The sequence below is a fragment of the Sceloporus undulatus genome, chromosome 9, assembly GCF_019175285.1.
Source record: "Sceloporus undulatus isolate JIND9_A2432 ecotype Alabama chromosome 9, SceUnd_v1.1, whole genome shotgun sequence".
In the NCBI taxonomy this organism is placed as follows: Eukaryota; Metazoa; Chordata; class Lepidosauria; order Squamata; family Phrynosomatidae; genus Sceloporus; species Sceloporus undulatus.
Window position 1 is genome coordinate 25,155,551 of NC_056530.1, and position 27,012 is coordinate 25,182,562.

At 56.5% G+C, this 27,012-nt stretch overlaps 1 protein-coding gene across 1 annotated transcript in view; it reads left to right on the plus strand.

The window, feature by feature from the left end:
• The first annotated feature begins 299 nt into the window (after positions 1–299).
• CADM4 (cell adhesion molecule 4) overlaps positions 300–27,012 on the plus strand; it is a 37,325-nt gene continuing 10,612 nt past the window's right edge. The window contains exon 1 of the mRNA XM_042439758.1: positions 300–1,696. Coding sequence (XP_042295692.1) covers positions 1,435–1,696 — 262 coding nt within the window. The 5' untranslated portion in view covers positions 300–1,434. The remainder of the gene's footprint in view (positions 1,697–27,012) is intronic.

Sequence of the window (27,012 nt, forward strand, 5' to 3'; positions counted from 1 at the left end):
CTTTTACTGCCCAGGCATTCAATGCTTTTTGGCTAATGGTTGCAAATAGTAACCAATGGTGGCTAAAGCAGCATTAAAGAGGAATAATACTGATGATGATGGGGGGGGCATCTCCTTCCCGAGGGCTCCTGAGGCCCAGGGACGAGAAGGGGGCCTTCGTCCCCGGTGTGGGGCCAGAAGAGGGCACCAGGCCACCGTGGGGCGGGCAGCACCCGGAAGCTGCCCACCCGGAAGCCCAGGGGTGCCGCTGGGGGCTCAGTAGCTAACCCTCCTCCCTCTGTGGGCCAGAGCAGAGAGAGGAGGCAGGGCAAGTGGGCCAGGGCCAGGGGAGGCAGCAAGAGGCAGCAGCGCTGTGCAGCCGGATGCCCGCTTTGGGAGGGGAGAGTAGTGTCTGAGGGAAGAAGCCATGCTGCCCCAGCCTCCTCCTCTGGAGGCATCCAGGGCACGGAGGGTCTTCTTGACAAGCTGGAAGGGGCCCAGAGAAGAGCAGCCCAGATGGTCAAAGTCAGAGCCTTAGGGGAGGAGGGCAACTGGCCTGGGCCCCTTGAAGCAGCTGCCCCGAGTGCAGGCGGCGCCAGAAAGCCCTCCGTGGCTCAGGCCCAGGCTCCTTGGCCAGTCTCCCGAGAGAAGGCCTTCCAGGCCCAGAGGACGTGGGGCAGAAAGGGGCCTCTTCGCTGGCAGACAGCCCCCCGGACTCTGGGACCCCCCCCCCCGGATGGCCTTCAGTTCCGGCGGCTGCCTTGTTGGAAGCGGCGGGTCTTGAAGCGCCGCCGTCGGCTCTTTCCCGCGTGTCCTTGTCGGAAGGATCTCGGAGTTGCCTCCTCTTTTGAAGGCAGGTTTTCAAAGGAGGGCTTATTTTCCCTTGGCAGCTCCTCCTCGAAGTCCCCGTTGAGGGGCTTGGGATTTACTGGGGCCATAGCCGCCTTCCTCCCCAAATGGGCTTCTTGAGCCTGGAGGGGGGAAGGCCCTCTTTCGAGGCCCAAGGAGAAAGCGCCCAGGCAGGCAGGCAGGCAGGCAGGCAGGCAGGGAAGGGCCCCGAGGAGGAGGAGGAAGCCGCGAAGAAGGGGCCAAACCCGGAGCAGGAGGCCGGCTGAAGCCAGGAAGGAGGCGCCAAGGCAGGGTCCCGGAGCCGGGGCCAGAAGGACGGAGGACGAGCAGCTGGAGGCTGAGGCGGCCCTGGCCAGGAGGGACCCCGAGGGCCCCTGGACGCGGAGCGGGGCCTGGGCTCAAGGGGCCCAAGGGCCGAGAGCAGCCGCAGTCCCCGCCGGGAGCCCCTGGCTTCTGAGCCCGGCGGGAGGCAGGGAGGAGGGAGGCCCTAGTCGCCACCAGAGGCCCAAGGCCTGGCCTTCCCTCCCTGGCGCTGAAGGGCCGGCGGCGAGAGACCAGAGCAGGCCCCGCCCCTGGCCCCGCCCTCCCCGCATCTCATTAGCATAGATGAAGGCCGGCGGCGGCGGCGGCGGCGGCGGAGGCAGCAGCAGCAGCAGCAGCATCTTCCGCGCAGGAGCCCAGCCGAGAGCAGCGGAGGCGAGGATGGCCAGGGCCGGGGCTCTGCGGCGGAGGCTGCGGGGGGACCGGGGGGACCGGGAGGAGCCGAGGAGGAGGAGGAGGCCGAGGACGGCTGGCGGCTGGCCCTGGGCGGCGGCGGCGGGGCTCTGGCTGCTCTTCGTGGCCGAAGCAGGAGGAGCAGGAGGAGGCGGTGAGTCCGCGGCGGAGGGGGGGCCCAGGAGCAGAAGAAGGGGCCCGGGGCATCCCTCCTCCCTCCCTCCCTCCCTCCCTCCCTCGGAGACTGCGGCGGAGCGCTTTGTTCGGGGCCGCCTTGGCCTCCCCTTCCCCGGCCGCGCAGCCCCTCCGCCCCGCTTCCCGCCCCGCTCTCCTTCCCTCCAAAAGGGTCTCTCCCGCCCCTTCCCCCCCCAGAGAGAGCCCTCGGCCGGTTCAAGGGGAAGATGGCGCCCTCCGCCCCCCGAAGGCCCCCCGAGGAAGCAGCCGAGAGAGAGAGAGAGAGAGAAGGAAGAAGCGGGGGGGGGGGGTGAGAGATACAGACCCCTCCCGGCCCTTCTGCGGGTCCTTCGGGGGCTTTGGGGTCAAGGCCTCTCTTCTCCCCCCGAACACCTTGCCAAGGAAGGTCAGAGCCCCCTCCTTCCCTCCCCGCCCCCCGAAGCCCCTGGAAGGCTGCCTTTGCCGGGGCTGGGGGGTGGGCTGAGGCCCTGCCTTCGGGGGGCACACTGTGAAGGCCTCCCCAGCCCCCCTCAGCTGCTCCTGACGGAGCCCCAGTTCGCAGAGAGTTCGGTCTGTGGGGGGCCTTTAGGCCCAAGATCCCCCCGGAGCCCCCGCAGGGAAGTCCTCCGCAGCTGAGGCGCTGCCTCGGGCTCGGAGCCGAGAACAGGGGCCCAGGAGGGAGGGAGGGCCGGCGTAGGGGCCTTCAGGGCTGAGCGGGGGAAGGAGTGGGGGTCCCCCGGGGCCAGCCGGCTTAGTTTCAGGCCAGGCGCTGCCCCTCCGGCGGTGCCCCTTTTGCCCTCGATGTCGCTCTCTGTGGGTTCCTGTGGCTGTCCGGCCTGAAGCTGTTGGGTTTCTCTTTGGGGCAAGCGCCTGGCCCAGAGGCCTTCCTGGAAGAGGGCTTGTCAGCAGGGGAAGGGACTCTGTCCATGGCCAGGGGCACTCTGTGCCAGGCGGGACTGGGGCTAAGCTGGGCAACCTCCTTCCCTTGGCAAAGCTGCATTCCTCCCCCTGCGCTCCCCCTTTCCTTCTTCTTCCTCGAATCGAGGGCTCTTGGCTTCTCAGAGGATCCTTTCCCAAAGAAAGGGCTCTCTCTGGGATGATGGCCGGGTCTGGAGCCAAGGCTTCCTGGGGTTCCTCTCAAGCGCTGAGGGTCCGAAGCCTGGCGTTGGGGGGGGGGCAGGCGATGCCCATATGTTGCCCTCTGGGGCTCTGGAGGAGGAAGGGCCCCAGAAGGACCCAGCCCCCGAGAGAGCGGCGCTGCCCAGGGCTGCAAAGGCAGCTTGGAGACAAAGGAGGCCCCTCGGCTGCTGTCCTCAAATGGGTCATCGATGGACGCCTTCAAGCTCCCATTCAGTTGCTGCAACTCCCTGCCATGGGAACAGGCTCCCGAAGCCCCAGTCAAAGGCATCGCGCTCTCTCTCTCTCTCTCTCTCTCTCTCTCTCTGTTTTTGTGCAGTCCCTGCAACTGGGCCCTTTTATGCAAAGCAGGCTTACAAAACACTTTCTCTCTCTGATGCCAGAATTAATTGTCGGCAGAGAGGGCCCTTTTTAAAAGAGCAGCGTGGCTTCTTGGAAGCTGGGGCCCTGGGCCTCTCTCTCTCTCTGGGCGCAGGCCTGTGGGGAGAGGGCCCTGGAGCACGTGCAGAGTGTCCCTCCCTCGCGTCTGTTGGCTTTACTCTAGGGAAAGAGGGGTCTTCCTCCGGCCTCTTTGGGCATTTGGTGTTCTTTGGCTGCCTTTGTGCCAGATCCACCTCTGTGAGGGACCCAGGTTGGGGGCATGCGCTTGTTGTGGTTGTGTTGTGGCAGCCCTCAGGTGGCCCTATCCTGTGGCTTTCTCGGCAAGATTTGCTTGCCCTCCCCTGAGGCTGAGAGCGTGTGACGCATGGCCCAAGGTCAGCCAGTGGGTTTCATGGTTGAGCTGGGAATTAAACCTTGGCCACCAGAGTCTCAGTTCGACATTCAAACCATTAGGCCTCGCTTCCTCTCCGAGGCTGCTCTAGGGTGGGAGGGCAAAGATTTTGCGTCCCTTGGGACCAAACGCCCCATGCAGCATAGCTGACAGTAAGGGATGTTGGGAGCTGAAGTCCGGAACAATCTGGAAGGGGGCTGTCGATGGCCCAAGGCCCAGTTTGGGCAAAGGGTCAGGCCCCAGGCCCCCCTCCCATGCCAGGAAAAGCAGGTCACTTGTGGCCCAGCGGAGACCTAAAGGGCCGGCTCTGCGCTGGGCGTTGCGGGGGATTTGGCTTCAATGGCAGCACCGCCGCAGCCGCTGTTCTCTTTGTCCCTGTGTCCTTGTTGCTGTGACTGCCTCTCTCTCTCCTCCTTGCTTTGTGAGGAAGAGGAAGAGGAGGAGGAGGACTGGCTTGGTGCTTTGCAGCCTGCAAGTAAAGTGGTGCCAAAAGGTAGTGAGTGCCCTGTTTGCCAGGTAGTCCACTTCTGTTGTCCTCCGTGTGTTTTTTTTGGGGGGGTCCCTCTGGCATTCTCCCCTTTGAGTGCGTGTGTGTGTGTGTGGGGGGGAGCTAGTTGGGGCCAGGCCAGAGGCTGAGTGCCAGGGCTTCTGGGTGCCCGTTGTCCCCTTCCAGAAGGGGCTGGCAGTGCCAGCGAGGGGCCTTGAATGGCGCAGGCGGTGGAGGTGGCCTTCAGACATCCTGTGGTTCACCTCTCCCTCATTTTTGACAGAGAGGGGCTCCTGCCACGGCTCCCTCCCCCTCAGCCCCATTACACAGGTTGGGCACTTGAGGCAACCAGGGGCCTTGCCGCCTCAGAGCCAAGCCTGGGCCCCGGGGCCCCTAGTGCTGCTGGTGAGAGGAGCCAGAGGGAGGCAGCAGGCATTTGGGAGGCCAGCAGGACCTCCTCTGCTCCTCCCCTCCCAGCCCTCGCCAGGCAGAGCGCAAGAGATGAAGTGTGAACAGAATGGGGATGGGATCGCTGGACGGTCCGAGCCAAGGCTTTTCAGCTCTTGGGCCAACAGTGTGCTCTAAACCCAGGTCAGGGCAGGGTACAAGGCAGCCTGGCGCTCATCAGGTGATTTGGGTGACCGCTCCCATCAGCCCCAGCCAAGGTAGCTAATTGTCAGGGTGTGTTAGTTTTAGGTCCAGTGGTGGGAGATAGGTGGGTCGGAGGCAAACGCTGACCTTGGCCCCCGAACCCTCTCTGGCTTTGTTGGCATTGCCTTCCTTGCAAAGTTGGTGTAGAGACGGCGTGGACCAGGCGAGGGAGAGCCGTCCTTGCTGGGCAGAAGAGAAGGCTCAGGTCAGACTTTGTTGAATTGTGACTCCCATCAGCCAGTGAGGAGGAGTGGTGGGAACTGCAGTCAGAAATCATAGGCTGGGGACTGATGTGATATAGATTTTTAAAAAAATAGTCCCTTTTCCTTGGGGACATGGCCTGGCATTTAAAGTGACCCCACAGCAGAGGCTGGGAAGTTTCCTCTTGTCTTGGACTGCCACTCCTACAATCCACTGTTCATGGGAGGTGGGGGTCATTCTGGGAGACATAGACCAACAGGAGGGGGGCACTCCTGGAGCCCATTGGCGTCTGGTGCCCTTCTAAGCCCACCCTCCATCCTCTGGGCCCTCATCATCTGCTCATTCCTTGCTCTTTGACAGAGGTGGTCCTTCTGGCCAGTGTCTGTTGGCGGCCGGCCAGCTGGGCCACAGAGCATCTCTGGCCCCAGACAGGTGCACCCACACACAGGGCCTTGGCCGCCACTGCAGGAACTGAGCAACGGTGAGGATGGGAATAGTGAGCGGTTGGGCACCAGGACCCAAGTGCGAGGAGGGGGCTGGTGGGCAGTCAGCCGGGCGCAGTGCTTGGGGCTGCTTCGCATGCAGCTCATGCTCGCCTCTCGCCTTCCATTCAGAAAATAAAAAAACCCTCTCGGAACGGATTGGCACCACGTGGGACAGGAATTGGGATTCGCCGCCGAAGGTCGCCTGCCCGGGGAAGAAGGTTCTGGGGCCTGTTTTTCTGCTGCCAAAGGCCTCGTCCATGGGGAGGAAAGCCATCTGTCCATCCGCCGTCTGCCTTCCTGGATGTGTGCAGCTCACCCCATGGCTTCTCCCTTTCAGGCCGTGCCCCCTCCCTCCCCCCATCCAGCCTCTGTGTCAAGGATATCCAGTCAGAATTAATTATTCAAGTTAATTAAGCTGATTCACATGTACTTAATTTTGCATAATCGTTTCATCTTCCGACATTCTGGATTTCAGAAGGGTTTCTGGTGGTGGTTGTTTTGAAGCGGGGGGTGGTTAAAGGGAGGGTGAGGATGGAGCCTAGATCAGAGGAGTCTATGGGGGTCTGCCTTGCTTTTTGCCTTCAGCTGGTGGGGGGGCAGAAGGAGCGAAGGGGTGAAGGAGGGAACGTTGAGGTGACATTTGCCTCCTCAGAGCAACTACAGCTCAGTGCTTGGGCGGCCAGTACAAAACCATCCTCTGCGTTGGGTTCGGGTTTCTGGCGTGGCTCTTGGACTGCGCTGGCAGGGATCGGCAAAGGGCACTGAGCCCAAGAGAGGACCCTGGCACCGATGGATTCCTTTTTGGCCTTCGCTTGTTGTTGTTAAGCAACTGGGAAATTGTAGAAATAATAATAATAATAATAATAATAATAATAATAATAATAATACATTTCTTACCCACCTCTCCCCTTCGGTCAAGGCAGGGAGCAACAACAGGTAGCATCAGTTAAAAACACATAAACCAGTTAAAACACAAAACATCAATTTAAAAGAACAAACAAGATCACTACATATTCAAAAATTCATAATTAAACATTCACAATTTAACAGTCCTCTGGATAGGCTTGCCAGAGGAGTCTGTTTTTAAATTCGGACAGTGCATTCATTCTGTAGTTGAGGGGCTGCCAAGAAGAAGGCCTTTTCGCTGGCGGTTGCCAGCCTCGTCCTGGCTGATGGGGATAAATGGCCGCCAGAGGACCTGAGCGTATGGACTGGGTTATATGGGACAAGGCTACTCCACAGGTAACCTGGACCCAAACCATATTACCTTGCCAGAAACAAATTGGCAGCCAGTGGAGTGATTTTAATATTGGTGCAATATGATCGCTCCTGGATGTCCCAGGAACCCATCTGGCTGCTGTGTTTTGAACTAGTGGAAGTTTCTGAACTTGATACAGCAGTAGCGCAATGTACAGCACATTACAGAAGTCCAGCCTTGAGGTTACCAGGCATGCACTGCCATCTTTAGGTCCTCTGTCTAGGAAGGGGCCCAGCTGGTGTAACAGCCAAAGATGATAGGAAGCAGTCCTGGCCATCACAGCTATTTGAGCTGTCATTTGGAGCAACCGGTCCAGATCCAGAAGCACCTCAAGCTGTGAACGCAGCCCTTCAGGGAGTGTAACTTCCAGTGTCCACTGGGCGATCCTAGCCTGGGAACAGTTACTGCACCTTCCAAGATGCATGAGACGTGGATTGCTGAAGGCAGAGCTTTCCTCTGCCCCCCTTCACCCCGAAGTCCTTTTGGCTCTGCCTCCCAGGCCTTCCTGAACTGTGAACATATTGCAAGATTTGGCAGTGTCACAGAGACCAGAATAGCACAACGTCTGCTCCTGTTGTCGTCCTTGTCGCCACTTAGCGCTTGTGGCCTCACCTGAATCCTGCCTTGCAAAACGCTTTTTCGGGGGAGGTCATTAAACTGGGCCAGGAAGTCGATAAAGTGAGTGGCTGGTTTCACCCTCTTGGGTTTTCATGAGGGCTGCCTTTTCACCTTGATGTGGAAGCCAAGCCTCCCCTCTGGACCAGTGGCTGAACGGGCTGCAGCCAGGGTGGCCTTTCTGTCCACAAAGGACGTCTGCCAAAAACGATCCCAGAGCTGTTTCTCTCCTCCCATAAGGGTGATGGTTGCACACCTAAACGTGGGGGAGATCCCCTGCTCAGACTCCTCCTGGGGAGCTCCACCGAGATCCTGAGATTCCTCTCTGGGTGCAGAGAGCATGTGCCACCCTTTGCTCCTTGCCCTGGGAACTCCAGCAGTCTTCCCATCCTCTCATGGTCACCAAGCCCCCTGCTCCCCAAAAGGCAGGGTCCTGGCTGCCCTGCCCTCTGAGCCCCATATTCCCTCTGGGGCCAGAGTCTCAGTTACCAAACACTTCTGGTAGGAAGCTAGGCTGTGCCAAATGCCCTTCTTCCATGGTGGTGAAGCTGCGGTGGCTTCTCCAGCCTCAGGGCAGGAAGGCAGACTCCTCTTCAAGGAGCTCCTGAGGTTGATATGGTGCCTGTGGAATAGAAGAGATGACCTCCTCAGGGGCCTGTGCTGGGGGTGGTGCTAAGAGAAGGTGTCTTGTGGCCAATTCTGTTCCTGCCGTCTTCCCTGCCAGGTCTGCCAATCTGTCATCATCCAGATATTAAAGGAGAGCATTAATGAAGCTCAAGGGAGCCAAAGAGGCCATCAGGCTTCCAGGGCAGCCAGCACTGTCTGCCCATGTTGCGCTGGTGTGTGAGAGTGATGGAAGGAGCCCTCCCCTGGGCACAGTGCCACTCTCTCCCCCCTCCTGGCCTCCCTTCTGCCACCTTCTGCAAAGGTGCCTTTCCTTCCAAAGTCTGCTCTGGCTCTTCAGATGAGGAATTTGATTCAAATCCTCCTCCTTCTCCTGTAGACTTCCTGCCTTCCCCTTGCTCTCTTCTTTACAACAGCCTGGCTAGGCAGGACTCTTCCAAGCACATGAGGCCCGCTTGGCCAAGTGAGCTCTTCACTAAATGCCAAGTAAATGTAGCCCCTGCCATTACTGTCCTCAGCTGTTTGAGGGATGGCCTGTCATCTGCTGTGTCCAGGGCCTGGAACCAGACCTTTGGTTCTTTGTGAACTTTCCATCTAGTGACTCTGCCCATGATGATTTTTTGTTTGTTTGTTTGGATTAGTTGGTTTTTAATCTTATATTGTTTAATCTTGTTTTTAGGGGGGTACTGTGTATATATAGTTGTATTTTAACTTGCTGTACGCCGCTTTGATTGCTTGGCCAAAAGCGGGATAGAAATTAAAAATTTATTAAATGTTATTAATACTTGTGACCTTGTGTTCAGGAACTGAGGATGACCATGAGTGAGGTGGTCTGCTTAGATCCTCCAAGAGCCCTGCAAGGCAGGCTGGGCGGAGGGGTGGTCATGGCTACGCTTCATGGCAGCTGAGCAGCGAAGCAACGCCTTGCTGGCTCTCAGTGGCTCACATGTGGCCCTTGCCTCTGCTGCCTCCCTGGTTTTATTCCCCAGAGTTGGATGTCCTTGGAATCCTGCCTTCATCTGGCTTCAGAGGACTCTCTGTCCCTCCATGGCGGAAGAGAAGGGTGTCGGAGTCCAAGGGATATCCGCAGGTAGCAGAAGGAAGGTCTGCCTGTACTGTCAAGGGACATAGTCCCTCAGGGCCCTCAAAAGAATCCGGATGTTGCTGGGGGCCATCATCCCTCTTCCTCTTCCTCCTCCAGGGAAGGTAGTTCTCCATCTCCAGCCCAGCTGCAGCCTCCTGAGGAGCTGGAGGCGAATCCCTGAAAGCCTGGCCCATCAAAAAGGTACTCTTGGGGGCACCTTCCTTGGCAAGATGCCACTCTGTCTGTGTTCTTGCCCGTTTCCGCACCCTTTGTGGACTGATGGCTCCGCTTTGGCAGAGCGAAGCAGCTGCCTCAGGAGCAGATGCTGGGGTGGGCTGGGTATGGTCCCCCAGCCCTTATGCACTGGGGAGGCACCTCCTTCCCCAAAACACCTGAGATGGAGGCGGATGGAGGGGGCTGGCAATGGGTCCCGCTGGGCATTCGGTCTGTGGCTGCCGCTCTGAGTGTTGGCAGAGTGCCAGTTCAAACGGCAGAGCAACCTATCCTCCCCAGAGCTGAGCGCCAGCTGTTTGTGTGAGGCGCATAGGCCTCTTTGATGGGGTGCAGCCATTTTGGTCTCCTTCTGTGCGAGGAAGCGTGGCCGCATTGGGAGGGAGAGGCACCCGCCATGGGACTTGCGCAGGGCAGATGTTCCTTGGCACTGGAAAGGGAGACGGTGGCGTTGCCATGCACAGCTACAGTGACAGTCCGTGTGCATGTCTGTGTATGTGTGTGTGTATGGCCACAGATTTGGGTTTGGGTTGGAGGGGCTGGTGCCCACAGTCTTCACCCTGCTTCTTCCTCCTGTGCTGTCTGATGTGGCTGGCTTACATGAGGCATTCTGAGTTATTTTGCCCTGCAAGCCCAAAGGCATCCCTTTGTGTGCACATATCGGGGTGTTGAGAGCCTTCTGTTCCCTTTAGACTCTCTGGAAGCAGCTAAAACCCAACTTGCTATCCTCCTCAGCCTGGTTTTTGTGAGGACATGCCAGTTTATACTGCAGTGGTGGCTGGGGGGGGGCATGAGCTCTGCCTGGGCCTGGGTACAGATCCGCATGCACATGCGCAAGCACACACAGAGATCCTGGGGAGGTCCCTGCTCCCACTTACTCTTGGCAGGAGGGGCTGCTCAGCTGTTCCTTCCGGAGGCGGGGGAGGAGAGAGAAGGCACTTTGAAGAGGCAATGCTAATCTGCCTCTAGAGATCTGGAGAACACTTCTGCGCTGATTTTAATCTGGAGCAAAAGCCACGGATTAGGATAGGATTGTGAGAGTGGCGGTTCCACAAACAGGCCTAGGAGAGTGGAGGCAGATCCGGATTCCCCACGAGCCGAACCGGCCCTGAGCCAAATTGCAGAGGAAGCAGCGGCCAGCCCTCTCTCTCTCACCTGGAGGGGAGCACCTGATTCATGTGGCATTAAAAGTGACCCATGCAGCTATTAGTTTAATAGCTGGACAAAACTGTGTCCAAAACTGTGTCCAAAAGATTAAATTTAAAACACACAAGCAAATCTGTCACTATGGGAAGCAGTCGCCAGTGTCCCTTGACCCAGTGTCCTGTAGGGAGTGTTGCTGTTGTTGTTGTTGTTGTTGCTGTTGTTGTAGAATACTTTGGCACCTCCCAAAGTTAAGTGGTTATAAATATTTGTGAAGAAATGAATCAGGTGCAAAGCTCAATGAGAAATAAAAAACAAGGCTGAGCTGCCTTTTTGGAGATGGTTGGAGAGGCCACCTGGACCCTCAGGTAGAAGAGAGGGCGGTGGGCAGCAGTGAGGGGCCTGGCTAAGTGTGTGGGGCCCATGGGGAGAACATCCAGGCCCTTGGCCTCACCCCCTTCCCCTTCAAAAAGGCAGCCTCATTATAGATAAGTAATTGCATCTGCTCCAGTTGCTGCTGCTTCTCTTGAAATGTAAGCCATTAAGCTCCCCGGGGCCAAAGGGGGAGTGAACCCATCTTTTTCATCCCTGGAGGTCCCAGGGTCAGTCTGGGGCAGCATCTCCAGGTGCATCCCCTTCAGGAAGCCCTGCTACCAGTCTGCGCCCCAGAGAGGTCGGGGGGCTGCTGGGAGGGCTCCCAGATTGGAGTAGGTGGCCCTTGGAGTCCCTTCCAAGACTCGGATTCTGTGATTGTTATTATTCCTCCTCCTCTTTTGGCTTCTTTAGCCCCCTTGGCTTTCATGTCTTTGGCGAGTGTCGGGTTGCCTCCTCTCCAGATCTGGCCTCCTTGTCTGAGCAGGGGCCCCAAATCCCCAGCTGTCCTCCTGCCATCCTTTTGGCTCCCGTCCTTCCGCTCTGGCTTGTTCCAGAAGGGTCCCTGGAGGTCTGACAGGTTATGATGGGATTTTTCCAAATGAGCTGCCTTGGTTTGGGAGGCTGAGAGAAAAGGGGCTTATTATTTTAATCTGGGGCAGCCTTCACATTCATGTCAGAATATTGGGGGGGGGGTTATTGTGGGATGGGGATGAGAATAATAAACTGGAGCAGGGCCTGCCAGGCTCAGAGATCTGGATGGGAATCCTAAGAGATGCTCAGTAAAAGCCTTTACTCCTTTCTCGCCCCTTAAATCATCTGCATCTTCTGCACCTGAGGATGGAGAGGGTGGGTTTCTGAAAACTCCCATAAGTTACGTTTGGAGGAGACCAGAAGGAGGCAAATACTTGAATCAGAGGACTCTTGTTATTCCGGACCATGTGTCCATGGTTTGTGCTGGTTCTGCGGGAGCACAGAATGGCCACCGTGTCATATTTGGCCTCAGAATTTGTCTTCCTCACCACCGTGACTTCCTTGTAGAAATGTTAACAAGTAAAGCCCCCGGCCTGAAGAATCCCAGAGGTCCCCAAAGAGGCTGAATGGGAAACGTAAGCAGGGCCTGCCATGGAAGTAATCTGAATGCTTTTGCCCAGGAAACGCAGAAGGCCTTTGCCTTCTGCAGCAATAGAGAGCAGAAGCCACATCAGTTGCGCTGCATTAGAAAGACTGGACTGCTGCCGAAATGGTTATTTACTCGGGTCACAGAATTCCCTTTTTTCCTTCCTCTTCTTCTTGTAGAACCCAAGCAGCCCTGTTTCCTCTGCCTCTTCTTGAGCCGTCTGTGCCTGCAGTTTGTCTCTTTTCAGCCTGCTGGGCTCCCAACCCTACACAGTGAAGAAAAACAGATCAAAACTGTTTCTAAGCATCACACAATTAAAACAGTCCCCCGAACCAACCTTGGCTTTAAGGGTTTAAGTCTGTACAAACCACGGCTCTCCTAGCCCCCCCTGCTCCAGGCATCCAAAGGGATGGGACCAGGCTGGCTTCCCCAGGAAGGGTCTCCACAGCTGGGGTGCCATTGGAAGCCCCCTGCCTCCAGGGCTGAGCTGACCAGCCTCTCCCCAAATCATGGCACTTGATGCCAGGAGGGAAATAGGGGAGGAGGAGGTGGTGCCCACAGCTGGGGTGGTCTGGAAGTGGGCTGGGGCCTCTCTTTCCATCGCAGGACCTGTGTCTCTCTGTGTGTCTGTAGCTGTGTGTGAGGGGAGTGCTGCCTAGTGGTGACAAAGGCAAACCCACCAACTGGTTCCTGGGTCGCCTTTTCCCTTCGGAGCTGCAAAAGCAAGGGCTCCTTGTTCTATTTCTGCCTTGCAAGTGGGAAGGTGTATTTAGTGACGGCAGCCATTACCAGAGTGTTTGGCAGCGTGTGGGCAAGGAGAAGGGGGCATGCGTTTTTAGGGGGGACCATTATGTCTGCCTTATTCCTCCCCACCATCCACCATGAGGGACCACCATGTAGGGAAGGGGAAGGTGGTCCCCATCTGCTGTGTGCCAAAGAGGTAGTTAGTGGCACTTCTGTGCCAAGAATATTGACCAGGGGTAGGCAACCGTTTTGAGCTGGGGGCCGGGTTGCTGTCCCTCAGGCAACTGGGGGGCCGAAGCCAAAAAATAAATAATTAAATATTTTTTTTTAAAAAAAAAAATTAAATAAATAAACAAACCAGGACAAATGTAGGACAACATTTTCAAATGGTGGACACTTTTTTTTAAAAAAAGTGGAGGACACGCAAAAAAATTTGCTGATTTTTAAAAAAATGTTAATATAAATGCATGTTTCTGAGGCGTCTATAGACAATTGCCCCCCTTGCCCCTGCGCGCAAGAGGCCAAAGGCCCTGGCGGCAATCGGCGGCAGGACCGAGCTGGGGCCAGTCCCAAGGCTTCACCGGGCTGCATCTGGCCCGCGGGCTGCAGGTTGCCTACCCCTGATATTGACAATGGAAGGAGGCATGGGGGCAGAAAAACGGCCCTTCTGCAATGGCTTTGCTTTCCCTTCCTTGCCCCCAGGGAGCTGAAGCAGCCCCCCCTTCATATTTACAACAAACTTGTGAGGTAGGGCAGGCTGAGAGAAAGAGAGGGACAGACTGGCCCAGGGCCAGCCAGGGGAAGCCAGCTCTCCCAAAGCCCTGTTTTGGAACTTGGGTTTGGGCGGTAGCCTTTTGGCAACCCAAGGGAGGGTGGCAGCTCTGTCTCTGTTTGAGACAGGGTGCCAACAATGTTTCCCCCTCCGTCCTGGGAAAAGAGCCAGTAGCTGGTCTGCTGGCCTCAGTGCTTCTCGGGGGAGGCCATTTTGTGGCACCAGCCTTGCCCAACTGGGTCCTTGTGGGTCCCTGGGATGGCCCTGGGCTTCTTTTACCCGTCTGCATGGAGGAAGTGGAACAGGAGAGATTTTGCTACAGCTGTAAAGAAGTCAAGGCGTGTGGAGGGGGCTGCGGGGGCGCCATGGAGGCCCTCTTGCCTGCCCGCTTGCCCAGGGTGGCGCTGGGGTTCTGCCTGGGTCTGGTGCCCTCTGCTGCCATGCAGTCACCCCTGCCAGCCTCCAACAGTCCAGTTGGCTGTAACAATCAGTCTTTAATTATCCTTAATCCAGCGGGTTTCTCCTGGGGAGAAGGAGGGGGGCACTACCAGGACAGCAGGAGAGACGGGGGGGCCTCCTCTTGAACAAGGGCAAGGGTGGGGGTCAGCCCCTGGCTGGGTCCCTGCCCGCCTCCTCCTCCTCCTCCCATTCATTCCTTCTGCTTTTGGCCCATTGATCTACCCCTAAAGCATCCATGGGGTCTCCACAGCCAAGAGGGGATCACTTCCTTCCCTTGTAGCCAGGAGGGTTTGCCCCTTGGTGGGGAGAGTGAAAGGGGGCCCAGCTGGAAGGAAGAAGCCCCACTGGCCAGGGGTCAGGAAAGGACACTTGTCCGGGGTCAAGGCCCAATCCTGCCCTCCTGGACGACTGGGAGAGATCCGTGTGTGCGCACATGTGCATCTATGTGCAGGCAGTGTGCGTGTGTGAGCCATTTGCTCTTCTGCCTCAGGCAGCAAAATGTGGAAGTGGGAGAAGGGTGGGCCTGTTCTCTCCCTGCTTTTTCTTTTTTACTTCCAAGCACTTTTCTTGTTGAAATTAATTACTTTCCCCCCTTTTCTTATTTTAGTATTTGCAACCGGGGGGGGGGGGGGGGGGGGGGGGGTTGTGGCAGCCAGTGCGGATTTTTGGGTTTCCTTCAGGGCTGTAATTAACTGAGAGCAAAGTTTGTAGGAGGCTTAGGCTTGGTGCTGGGGTTAACCAAGTTACCATAAAACCGGGAGTGGTCTCTGAGCGTGGCAAGAGCGCCTCATGATTTCTCACACTCCCTTCAGGAAAGCTAGAGGGAGGGTTTCTGGCCTGCGGTGGGTCTGTGGGTCCTTTGAAACGTGGGCATAAGGAGCCTGCCTTCTGCCAGACCTCCCAGGTGGGCCACTGGGCTGAGTGTATTTGGCTGCTGCCGAGGGACAGGGCTTCAGGGAGACCGCTCTGGGTCTGTGACGGGAGAGGCATAGGAGGTGCATAGGAGGTGCATAGGAGGGGACGTTTGTTAACCCAAATAAATTTTAGGGCAATGTAGACAAGAGTCCTCTAAATCAAGTAGCTCAAAAGGCTCACAAGGAAAGTTAATTATATACAACTTACGTAACTTTTAGTAAACAATGCAAATATTTTCTGCTCTTATAAACTACATATGTAACTTTTTGCAAACAGTGCTAATATTTATTGCTCTTACAGACTGTACGCCTTCACTACTAACTGACAGGCTGTACAGACCGGCATTGTATGTCAGCCTCGGGGCAGAGGAGGATTGTGGCATCCACCCCACGCCGGACGCCTGATCAGATGGCTGCCGGTGCCACGCGCATCTTTGGTGTAGCAGTGGCAAAAAGCCACCACAGCTAAGGCACCCTTTCTGCAATGCAAAAGGGGACGCTTTTTGCGGCTTCTTTTTGCGCCATAGAAAGGCCAGATTAACTTAATATGTATCCAATATAATAATAATCTTTTTGCATTTTTATATAGTTGAACAATAATGCCATTCAAATAATATACTCTGTTGTTCCCTCTAGAAAATAAGCATACAACAATGATAATTTCAGAGCAACTACAATGTAAGGCATACCGTCCCTGCAAATTAAAAATACCTTCAAGGGAACAGTCATATATTAATAATTGGTGATGTCCAATAATTTTAAATACTGAATACAAGTCCCTTCAAATAAACCACAATGTCCGTACGGTGGATGAAATGCATTTGGCTGTGGTCTCGCTTGGGGGGCAGGGACCCCTCCTCCCCTTTCCCCCCACTGCTTTTCCTGTGGCCATTCATTGCTGGAAACTGGGAGCCCTGAGTTGGGCTGCAGGAGGCGGAGAGGGGGCCTTGCGCCAGCGCTTTGGGTTTTGTGGGTGCCCACAAAGACCCATTCTCCTGGGCGGCTGGGATAAGGAGCCCCCTGTTTGGAGGCTGCGGCCACACAGAGCCCCTCTCAGGCCTCGCTTGCTGGACTCCTGGCCGGCCTGCCTCCCACTGCCCACCCAGGACCAAGGAGGGGGAGGAAGGGAGCCAGGCCCCTTGTCTCCTCCTGGCACCGGAGGGAAGGAGGGACCAGACTGGCCTTTGCTTTTGCTTGTTGGTGGCTGGCTGCCGGAGGAGTGGAGAGCCTCTATTTGCAGCAGAGGCAGTCTGTTACTGAAGGCGCTCAGCCTTCAGTCCTTCAAGAGGCTCTTGCGCCAGAGCATCCAGACTCTCTGGGGGATGCTGGCCTTGCTGGGTGCCACCTTTCCATCAGGCCATGAGCGGCAGAACCAGTTTGGCGCTCAGGCCACATGCCAGGGCTGCCTACCTGGGAGTGCATTCTGTCTGTGGGAGCCCACCATGTCGTCACCCTCTCTGTGAAGGCTCCTACTGTGCTACCCTGATATTTTGTCTACAGCTCCCACAATCCCTTGCTACGGTTGTAGTTCAAGGACTGCAGCAGGCCAGCAGTTCTCCTCCCAGAGCATCCTCTGCCTTTCTCCACAGGAGGATGGACTGCAGCCCCCAGCATTCCCCTGGGCCAGTGGCAGGGGGCATCTGGGAGTCGCATCCCAACACTGTCTGTGCAATTCCCACCCCTGAGTTACAAACATGTGAGCTCTCCTCTGGCCCAGATGTGTCTGTGTATGTGCATGTGTGTGTGCCTGGCAACTGAGGGGATGATGGGACACAGAGCCCGGCTTTCTTTCTGCTCTGGGCCACTTGGGAGGCTGGACTTGGGGGCCCTTTCCCTAGTTGAAGAATTGAGGGACGCACTTAGGGATCATGGAGCTGGCAAGAACCCAAAGGGTCATCTAGTCTGATCCCTGCCATGCAGGAAGCCATAGCAGGCTGATGGACCTGTGCAGCCTTCCCTTACCTGGTGCTTTCTCTCTGGGGATGATGGGAGTTGTAGTCTAAGAGTAAAAACTGGAGGAAGTTTCCTTGAACCCGGATGAAGGAGCTTGGTGCTCTGGGGGTGGTCTCTAGCAGCCATTGTGTGCACTTTTGCCTGGAGATGCAGCCCAGCTGCAGTGCAGGACCAACTAGAGCCCCATAGTGCTGACTATGGGTGCTATGACCGGGCGGAATGGAGGATGATGTGTGAGCTGGAAAAAGGTTGGGGGACAGGAGCCAAACCCTTCCCGTCCTGGTTGCCGCCCCCCGCCACACTGCACCACCAAGAATCCTCAGCCCCTCAGTGCCATGCAATGATGCCTGTTTCAGCTGCAGACGGAGATAAGGGGGGAATTAATCTGGCCGCAGGAGAGCAGGAGGAGGTGGGGGCCCTTGTGGTCTGGAAGCTGCTGCTTCCCTTGGGATGCTCCAGCAGGTTAATCCCTTATCACAGCCTCTGCAGGTTGGCTCTTCCTGCCAACTGGTAATGATAACTGACTGGCTGGGCCCCTTGGCGCAAAGAGGGGCCTTCTCTTCCTCCCCCAAAGGCCCCTTGCTGTCCTTAGGAATGTGCTTGGTGCAGCTCTCTTTGCCCCAGGGCAATGAGGGCTGGGCCCTGGAGGTCTGCCGGGTGGCACTGGGAGAAGGAGAGGTGCGGGGAGAGTCGGCGCTTGTGGTGAAATCTGGACATAGTGCTTGGCTTCTTCACAGAATGACTGGCCACATGTGGGCTGTGATGCCATGAGATGTGGCGATGGTGCGACGTATCAAGTGGTGGCTTTCAGGGAAGGACACCTGCGTGGAGGAAGCAGGTTGCCTGCTCCGTCTAAGTGGAGCCTCCCTCTCCTGACACAGTGTAACCCTCTGCGCATGGTGCTGCATAAAGGCAACCACACAGGAAGGGTTTCGGCCACCCTCGTGCCTTGCTAGTGGGCTGCCCAGGGGCATCTGGATGAGGCTCCGAAAAAACTAGCCTTTTTGTACTGCAGCTCCCAGAGACACCCTATCTACATGGGGCATCCTGGAAGTTGTAGTATTAAAAAGTAGCTTTTCTAATTTGGGATCTGGCTGGGCTCCAAGAATGCTGGACTGGCAGCAGGTGGGCGCCTCACCACTGACCAAGCGTGGCATTCCTGGGAGGGCCATACAGTATTTTCCTGGCCTGGAAACAGACGACCATTCTCTGTGTCCTCTGCACTCTTCCTTTTAAAAATTTCCCCACACGAGAACATGGCATGCATATCTCTTTTTCCGTGTCAGAACAAACCAGCCCTGAGTTTAATGACTGGGCTTCTAACATGAAGCAAGTCATGGCTGGGAAGGGCAGTCATGGAGGCAGCTGCAAACTTGCCCTTGATAGTGCACTAGAGCGTCTTTACAGTTTGGGCTGAAACCCGGGGTGGACCCAGCACTTCACTGCCTGCGAGAGCTGCCAGGTTCCTCCTGGTGTGAGAAGTCCACTTCTTCTTCACTGTGGTGGGGGTCTTGACTTCCTTCCCACAGGCCCTGCCCCTGAATGCTCCCTCGGACCCCAGTGCCTGAAATTGGAGAGGCTAGGAGACTTGTGCATGTGAGCAATATGAGTGGTCATTTGGGGGCTGTATGCAGGTTGGCGCACTATTGGCGCCATTCCCTGTCATTTCCGATGAAGCTGGCCCTGTTGTGATGTGGGGGCCCTTGACATGGGAGCCCCAGGATCCCCCCTCCCACCAGTTCAGTGGGGCAGGAGTGTTTCAGGAGGAGAGGAAGGCACACATGCAGGAGGGAATCAGGAGGCTGTGAACAGCATCATCCGGAAGGAAGGAAGGAAGGAAGGAAGGAAGGAAGGAAGGAAGGACGGACACAGGGGTCTCTGGTCAACAGCAGGTTCTGACCCTGGCAGAGGGAGGGTCACCACTCTGCCCAGACCCCCGAGACAACCCAGGACAAAGGGCCACCTTATGCTTCTTGGGGCGTATGGGCAGCCATGGCTCTTCTGCTGTCCTACTCGTGGCCAGCTAGAGCACCTGGAGGCCGGGCTCTGCCCCCAAAGGCCACTGAGTGACCACTGCTGGGCACCAGGCAGCCGCACCCTTCTCCTCCGCAGCCATTCTTCCTGGAATCCCCGCACTGCTTCCACCCAGGAATCTGGCCAGGGGGAGTCCAGCAGCCCCAAAGGCCGGGGGGAGGGGGGATTGGCCAAAGTCAGCTTCTTCCTTTGGGGCAGGAGGGAAGAGCCTGATCCTCCTTTGGTGCCACCAAGGTTCACCTGCTCTCTCTGGATCCTGAAGGAAAGGGGGGTCTGGGGGCCCTTATAATGAGTTACAGCTGTCACTCGGCCAGGAGGCGGCCTGGGATTGGCTGGGATCCAGAACTGTCTATTATGGGATGGATGGAACTGTTTGACAGCTTGTAAATGACATTGTCACCTCATTAATTGGACACTTATGGCAGGCAGAACTGTGGAGGGACATTGAGGCTTCTCCAAACTGGGTGTCCTGGCAGTAAAGACCCACTACTCAGCCTCTTCTCCCATTTAAGGCCCCTTTATGGATGCCTCGCAGAAGCCAAGGAAGTGGGCAGGCGGTGGGTGAGGGTGGCCCTAAGAATCAGATGTGGGGGGCCAGAGTCCCTAGGCCCCCAGGGCAGGCAGCCTTCTGTACTCTGGGGCCTTCCCAAGGCCCTTGGACTCTAATCCCCATTGCCCCCAGTTGGGAAGTGGCAGGCTTGTTCATATCACTGTCCTTTGCCATGCTGACACAGACATACATAATCCCATTCTGTGGAGCTTCTCTGACCAGTCCCATTCCTCCTTGACCCCTTCTTGGTGCTCCTCATCCACAGTCTCTGTGGCTTTATCTTTTTCAACTTTTAAAACATTTTTAATCTTTTATTTTATCTAGCTTTAATCTGCTATCCGTTTGTGTGTATACACCAGAGGAAGATTCATGGTTGTTGTTGTTGTTGTTGTTGTTGTTATGGTTATGTGCATGCATTTGGGAGCCTTTGGGCTGCCGGCTGCGTTTGGTGGCGGTCTCGTGGTCCAACTGAGCCAGGCGCGCATCCGGCAAACCCTTCCTTACAGAGGAGGTCCAGGGGCTCCAAGGGCCTGATTTGGAAATAAGGAGTGGGGGGCAGAAGCCCTGGGGAGGCTCCTAAGCAGCTCCGTGGGGCAAGGGAGGGGAGGAGGAGGCCAGGTAGAGCAGGAGGCAAGTGTCTGGGCCTTTGGGCTAACTCCAAGCGTTTGGGCTCCTATTAGTCTTCCTCCTCCTCCTCCTCAGTGCCTCTTGGAGGATGTTTAGGGGACAGAAGTGATGTTGAGAGTTCTGTTTAGTCTCTTAACACATCACTTCTGAATGTTGTTAATGCAATATAGAGCCGAGGAGCACAATTTTGTAAATTGAGTGTGCATTCTAATCAATGCGGCTCGTTTAAATTTGCAGACATGAGGAATTCAAATGCCATTCTTAGTGCCATTTGTGATAAGGCACTGTTTATACCGCACACGTTCTGGCAGAGAGATCATGGTGTGTGTGTGCGTGCGCACGTGTGCACCTTTCTCCTCCAGCAGCAGTTTGAAAGAGGGGCCTCTGCTGCTGCTGCTCCTTGGATGCCTGAGGAACAGGCCCCACCAGACAGATGCCAAAGGTGTGTGTGTGGGAAGGAGGGGGACAGGTGGGCAATTCATCCCCCTTAAGAAGGGCTCTTGATCAGTGATCTCCTTTCGCAGATGTGGGGCCGCTCATGCTCAGGTCCTGTGGCTGGGCCACCCCTCTCTGTACCCATGTGCCAGGGCCTCTGAGCAAAAGGCCACATGGCCCCTGGGCTGAGACCGATTTGCAGGGGCAGGCAGAATAAAGGGCCCCATTGTGGGCACTGAGGGAGGGCAAAGCTGAGCCAGCACTGGCAATGAAATGCCAGGCATCCTGACCTCTGCACCTTCCCTGCCTACTGGAGCTGGGTGTCTGCAGGATCCTTAAATTCCAGGGCCCAGAGGCGGAGGAAGTGGGTTTTGCTCAGTTGACTGTGAGCCGCTGGCAAGGAGAGGGCTCTTCCTCCCCAGGACGTCCTGTCCTGTTCTGGAAGAGAGCCGGGACGGGTGCCAACCACCGCCCCCCTTGCCTTCCAGCCAAGGCTCAGTCCCCCATTCCTGAGGCTGCTTGGGAAGGGGGAGTGTGTCTCAGGTTGACCCACTCTGTCCCTGTCCTTCTCTGGCCAGCATCAGCCCCTGCCCTGGTCACTCTCCTGGCACAGAGGGGTCTTTCTGCCATTGACTTGCCTCTTCCACCACTGATGGAGAACAGCTGCAGAGAGGCTGCTCATTTGGGCAGGGGAGGGGTATGCTGCCAGGGTCCCCAGAGGAAGAGATCCAGCACAAGGAGCCGATGCAGTGTAGCACCTGTAGCCCTCCCAGTGCCCTCAGGTTGTAGTCCCTATCATCCATAGCCATTGGCCATGCTGGGGCTAAGGCTGATGGGAGTCTGGCAGCATCTGGAAGGGCCCCATTTGCCCCACCCCACCCTACCATGGAGGCTAAGAGGAACCCGGTGGGTGTTCGTGTCCCAAAGCCTCATGGCAAGGCCCTTGGCAGAGGATTCTGCCCCCTGTGCTCAGCCAGTAAGGGCTGCTGGCAGCATGCCTTTTGCCTCAGCAAGGCACCCCTCGGGTGGCACGTCCCCTTCTCTGGCACCCACAAGCCCACCATACTTGCCCACCTGCGCCCTGGTGCTTTGGCAGGTGGATGTGGCAGGAAAGATGCCCTGCGGCCTTCCCTTTGCAAGGACTGAATGGGCCCAAGAGGGGTTGGGGGCACAATGGAGGAGCCTCTGCAGAGCCACCTCCACTGCCTTGCCTCCTGTGTGAGAGTGTGAGCGCCCAAGTGTGCCGCTTTTGTGCGGCTGACCTTGGCCAGAGGAGTCTGACCTTGAGGCTCCAGCGCCTGCAGACAAGGCACTGTCCAGAGGCTGGAGGAGACCCCAGGCACAGCAGTTGACTGCCCCCCTTTTCCCCCACCTCCACCCCACATACCCCAGAGCCAGGAGCCATGGCAGCACCTAGCAGTGGGGAAGGGGGGATGTTGCCAAGGCAATTCAGCTGCCAAAGTGGGGGGCTATGTCGGTTGCTGGTGACTTTGGCCTGGTTGGGGGCTGCAAAGGGAACCCCTGCCTCCCCCTTTGTCTCCTTTATTGGTCCCTCTCTTTATACATATTTCTCCCACGTATGTGTGTGTGTGTGGGGTCTGCATTGTCTTGATGGCCTTGGCACACGGAGGAGGAGGAGGAGGAGGAGGAGGAGGAGTGGATGGCCCTTGCGGTCTCTTCCAACTCTATGATTCTATGATTCTAGGAGGCGGCAGAGGCGGTGGCTCAGGAGAGTCTCCCAGTCAGAACTATGTTTGCCCCAGATAGATTTCCAGCCAGGCCCAGCTGTTACACACTGCAGGTGTGTGTGCGTGTGTGTTTGTGCTCATACAGATGGTGGAAGGAGGATGGACACTGGATGCTTTCCCAAAAGCCCAAGCAACCCTGTTGCAGGATTGGAGCCCCAGCCTACATGTATTTACTCAGGAGAAAAGACTCTTAAATCCAGCAGGGCTTTGAAAGTCAGCTTCTGGCCTGTTACAGACTGCCAAAATAAAGCTGCTTTGGGTCTCTTTGGAGGTATGCTGTTTAAATGATGCATGCATCTGAAGAATCTGGAAGCTGCACCAAAGCTGCACTCCAGTGCTTAGGAATGGAGTGTGGCTTTGGTGCGACCTCCGGACTCTTAGGACCCATGCATCATTTAAATAGCACACCTCCAAAGAGACCCGAAGCAGCTTTATTTTGGCAGTCTGTAACAGGCCTCTGTTTCTCAGAAGAGAGACTCTGGGTCTCCCAGTTGCCTTGATTGGCTGTGCCTTTATTCTGGATGAATGGGCGGAGAAAAGGAAAAAGGCCATCTGTACCTGCTCAGAGAAAACCCTGCCTGCCTGCCTTCCTTCCTTTGCCTTGGGAGCTGCGGCTGGGAAGGTGCCTTGCAAGAGCTGGGTCTGAAGCCCTCAGCCCATAACAGGAGCGGTTGGACCTTGGTTGAGCCCCTCTGAAGGCCCGCCATTGCCCCCCTGCCACTTGGTCAAGAAGTGGTGGTTGTGTGGAGGGAGGACTGGCAAAGAGTGCCCAGCTCCAAATCTTCCCTTTGAATGACAGGTTATCCAGGTGCTTCAGCCAAGGGATGCGGGAGAGGCAAGATGACCCCCCCCGCACCCTGAGCTGGTGGTCAGGTCATGCAGCTGGCCACCCTGAGCTTATCTTGGCTTTTGGAGGGTTGCCCCTGACCTCATGCCCTCCAGGCAGACCGCATGGACCCTCCCTGACCCTTCCTGCTTACTGCATATAGAGTGCCCTGAGAGTTTGCCAGGTTTGAAAGAGCTCTTCTGTGGTCAGCTGCTCACTCCTTGCAGGAGAACAGCCTTGCCTTACACGTTGCTGTGTCCTTGCTGAATAAGGAGGCTCAGCTTTGGTGAGAGCCTGCCCCAGTTTTGCACTCATGACATGACTGACAAGCCAAGCAGCTAAAGGGTTCAGGGCAGGCTCCCCTACTTGCCGCCTCATCTTGCCGTTTGAACTTGGCCCAGCCACTTCTGCAGTTTCCATGCAACGATGGTTGTCTTAAGGGACTGCGTCACCTCTTGCTTAAACCCTTGGCTCTCCTGTGCTTTCAGAGGCAGGGAGGGAAGGCTTGGGGCTGCACCGCGAGTGTCTGTCTGTCCTTGTCCCCTGGAGGGCTGGGGGTCTGGATGAGGCCCTCAAGGGCACAGGTTTCGGGGATGATCTGCCTCACGCAGGAGGCTTGCTGCTGTGCTGAAGATGGTAGAACAGAAAATAGAAACCAGATTTGTATTCCTAGCTTTCAGCAACCGGAATGCATTATGCAAATAAATGAAAAATATTCATATATTTGCTTAGTTTGCATAATTTACTCTGTTCCTGTAAGCGGGGGGCGGGGGGGGGGGGCAGAAGGGGGAGTGAAGAAGGGATGTGGAGCACCGGATCTGCTCCCTCCTGAGACCCCGGTTTGTCCCTCTATGTCCAGAAGGGCTAAAAGAGAAGCTGGCGCTTTGCATTGGAGGGAGGGTTGGGATAAGGAAGTGGGTTTGTGTGGAGGTGAACCTCCCTCCAGAAGCCCCTTGTCTCCTGCACTGGGCCCTAGGAGGCGGTGAAAATAATCCAGGATGAATCCGGGTTGGATTTCTGTTGCTCACATGAATCCTGAATGCACCCGATTAAGTTTTGAACGGGGAATCTGACAAAAAAGCCACTTAACCCAGGATACGTTTTTTTAAAAAGATGAGCAGAATTGGCAGTGAGAATTACCAGTGCAAAGAACCCCAAGATAATTTGGGATTACATTCTGCATTGACATTGTCGACCCTATGTTTATTCGAGTGCTGGCACATGTGAGCATCCGAACTTCCAGGAATGCGCATAGATGCAGATCCATAGTGTGAATAACAAACCCAGATTTTGCACTGTTCCACTTAACGAAAGCTGTCTGAATGACCCCTTGGTTTCCCTTCCTGCCCAAGAGTGTCTAAGAGAGTTTGGCCTTTTTAAAACATTGCAGGTGGAACTGGTCTTCTAACCTCACGTTTTCTTTTAGAAGGGGGGAAGGTGCAACTGGCAGTGGGTCCCATGGGTGCAAAGTTGGTCACTGGGCCACACAGAGTTTGGCTGTCCCTGGCTTGGCACATGAAACCTTGCAACCTGCCTCCCATCCTATGTGCTGTTCCAGGGGTCCTCAGTGTGGGTCACCCACCATGGTCTCGCTGCCCTGGGGGAAGGCCTGTGCCTTATTCCAGAGGAGAGCTACACATCCTGGGAGGGCTCCAAGAACCCTCCTCTGCTCTACTGTATTTTACATTTTTGCCACAACATGGTTGGGAGGGAGGGGTCCTGGGAGTCACATCTGCCCCCATCTCTGCAGTTGGCCCTCTGAGGGAGTTCCCATTTGAAGGCAGCTCCTGGTTCCTTGGCTGCCTCTCTGGCCCACCCCTCACTCTGTCTGTCTGTTCGTGCCCCAATGGTGGTGGGCTGTCCTTCTCCCCTCAGACCTCAAAGCCCCCCCCCCCCAGCTGCCCCGAGGCCCACTGCTCCAAAGGCCCAACAGCCCCCTCCTCTTGCAAACTCCCCTTTGGGCAGCTGCCTCCTTAACACAGTGATGTGCCCAAATGCTGGAGGGGACGCCCGTCTCCCTGCACCTGCCCATCCGTCCGTCCCTGTGGGTAAGAGGGCATCCCATGCAGGACGAGTGTGTAGCTGGGGGGTCCGGCCCTCACTCACATATCTGCATATATTTTCTGGCAGAATTCCTCTTTCTGTAAGTTCTGCAAGCAGATGCTTAACTGGTAGAGCCGCTCCATCCTGGGAACCAGCTCAGCTTCGCCTGTTGGATTCCTGCTGTGTGGCACAGGCTACTGGGCAGAAAGTGTGCGGAGCAGGCAAGATGGCTGCCCTGCCTGGGGAACGTGTCCTTCTCAAGACCCTCCAGCTCCCAAGGAGACGGCAGGGAGATGGATGGGGCTGGGCAGGGGCACAGCTGGCACATTCCTGAGCTAGGCACCGTGCCCAGGGGACTGGGGTGGGTGGGCCGTGGGCCGTGGGGGAGGGAGGCCCCTTTTCTCTGGGCCACTGGCCTCCTCCCCCTCCCAGCAGCCCCAGAACCAGCAGCCTTGGCACAGTGCCAGAGCTATGCAAATGGTGGCGGATGCAGGTTGCCATGGCAACCCATGATTAGTTGCAGATGAATGAGCCGCAAGGAGGGGGCAGGCCCCCAACCATGGGGACCATTTTGCCGCCACCTCTCCCAGAGCATGGCCTGGCATTTAGACGGCCTTCTTTGCCCCCATAGAAGGAGGGTTTCTGTGCGCATGTAAGGGGGGGATGAGCATGGGATGCAACCGTCATGGGACCAGTGTGCCAAGAAACAGCCAGACAGACATTAAAAACATCAGAGGGGCTTGCTTGCACCCCCACCCCCATTGCAGACTGCAGTGTTCCTACCGTGCGCGTGAGGCAGGGAGACCCCCAGACCAAGCGCATGGCCCCCTTCGTCCTCCTCCTCCTCTGGCTCCCTCCCAAGGCACTCTGGGAGCTTTAGTTCTGCCCAGGATGCCCCCTCCCTCTGGCTGCTCTTTCCATCCTGAGCAGCCCACCTGGGGCCCTTGGAAAAGGACCCCAACTCAGCCTGGCTTTCCAGGGTGTCTGTGTTGTTTTCCCGCTGCCCCAATTTCTGTCCAGGAATCCCAGCCAATTCTTGGCTGGCGGTGGAAGCCAGCATTGCCTCCGGAGGGCCCTGTAGCCACCCTGACCAGCAGCTGCCCAAAGAGGAGGCAGCCAGACCCTCCGTGACTCGGGCTGGTTCTCCAGTTGGCTGCGGCCCCCTCCTTCTCTCAACACGCCTCTGTCTCTGTGCTTCTCCCCCCATTTCTCTTCTCCCAGGGGTCTTCCCCTTGGAGCTCACCAGCCAGGTTGAGGAACCAGAGTCTTCAGGCCCACAAAAAGTGGCACTGGCAACCAAGAAATACTAAGCGGGAGGGATGCATCTCATTCTCCATGCGTTTCCAGGACTCCCTTCCTGCCCCCCAGCTGGCAAACCGTGGCCATGGAGCTCACAATAGCCTCTGCCAGGAAAGCTCTGAATGCCTCATACCTGTCTGGGAACGCCTGAGCCCCTATCCGCTTGGCATCCCAGGGAATTACCTCCCCAGTTGCCTCCCTCCTCTGTTCCCCAAAATGGCCAGTGAGCTCCAAGGAAAGACCCCCAGGAGAAGAGAAATGGGGAACCTGAGCAACTGTTCTTTTGCCAGTCCTTCTGGGAGTGAGTGCAAATGCTGATGATGTAAAAGTCCATGGCAGCTGCTGTTGTTGTTTTCATTGGTTGCTGCTTTGTCCTCTTGCTTACTTTCTGGATTATTGTGTAGTGTGCATTTTTTGCTGATGTTCCTGGGCATTCCTGCTCTAACATGCGAGGATTAAAGGGTGAAATGGGCAAACCCTGCTAAGGCACTGCAAGGGTAGGTTGACCAAACCAGGGCTTTAGGCCTGGAGCCTCCTTGCTGGGCTTTAGGAGTTGTCCCTGAAAGTCATGATTCTGAAGTAAGGAGGCCTAATCTCACTCCAGCCCAGTTGATCCCTTTCTGATTGTGTTTCTCTTGACTGGACTGGGCAGGTGTCCTCGCAGGCAGGCAAGGCATACCCACCTGGCAGGAAGCAAACAGTTGTGCTCACA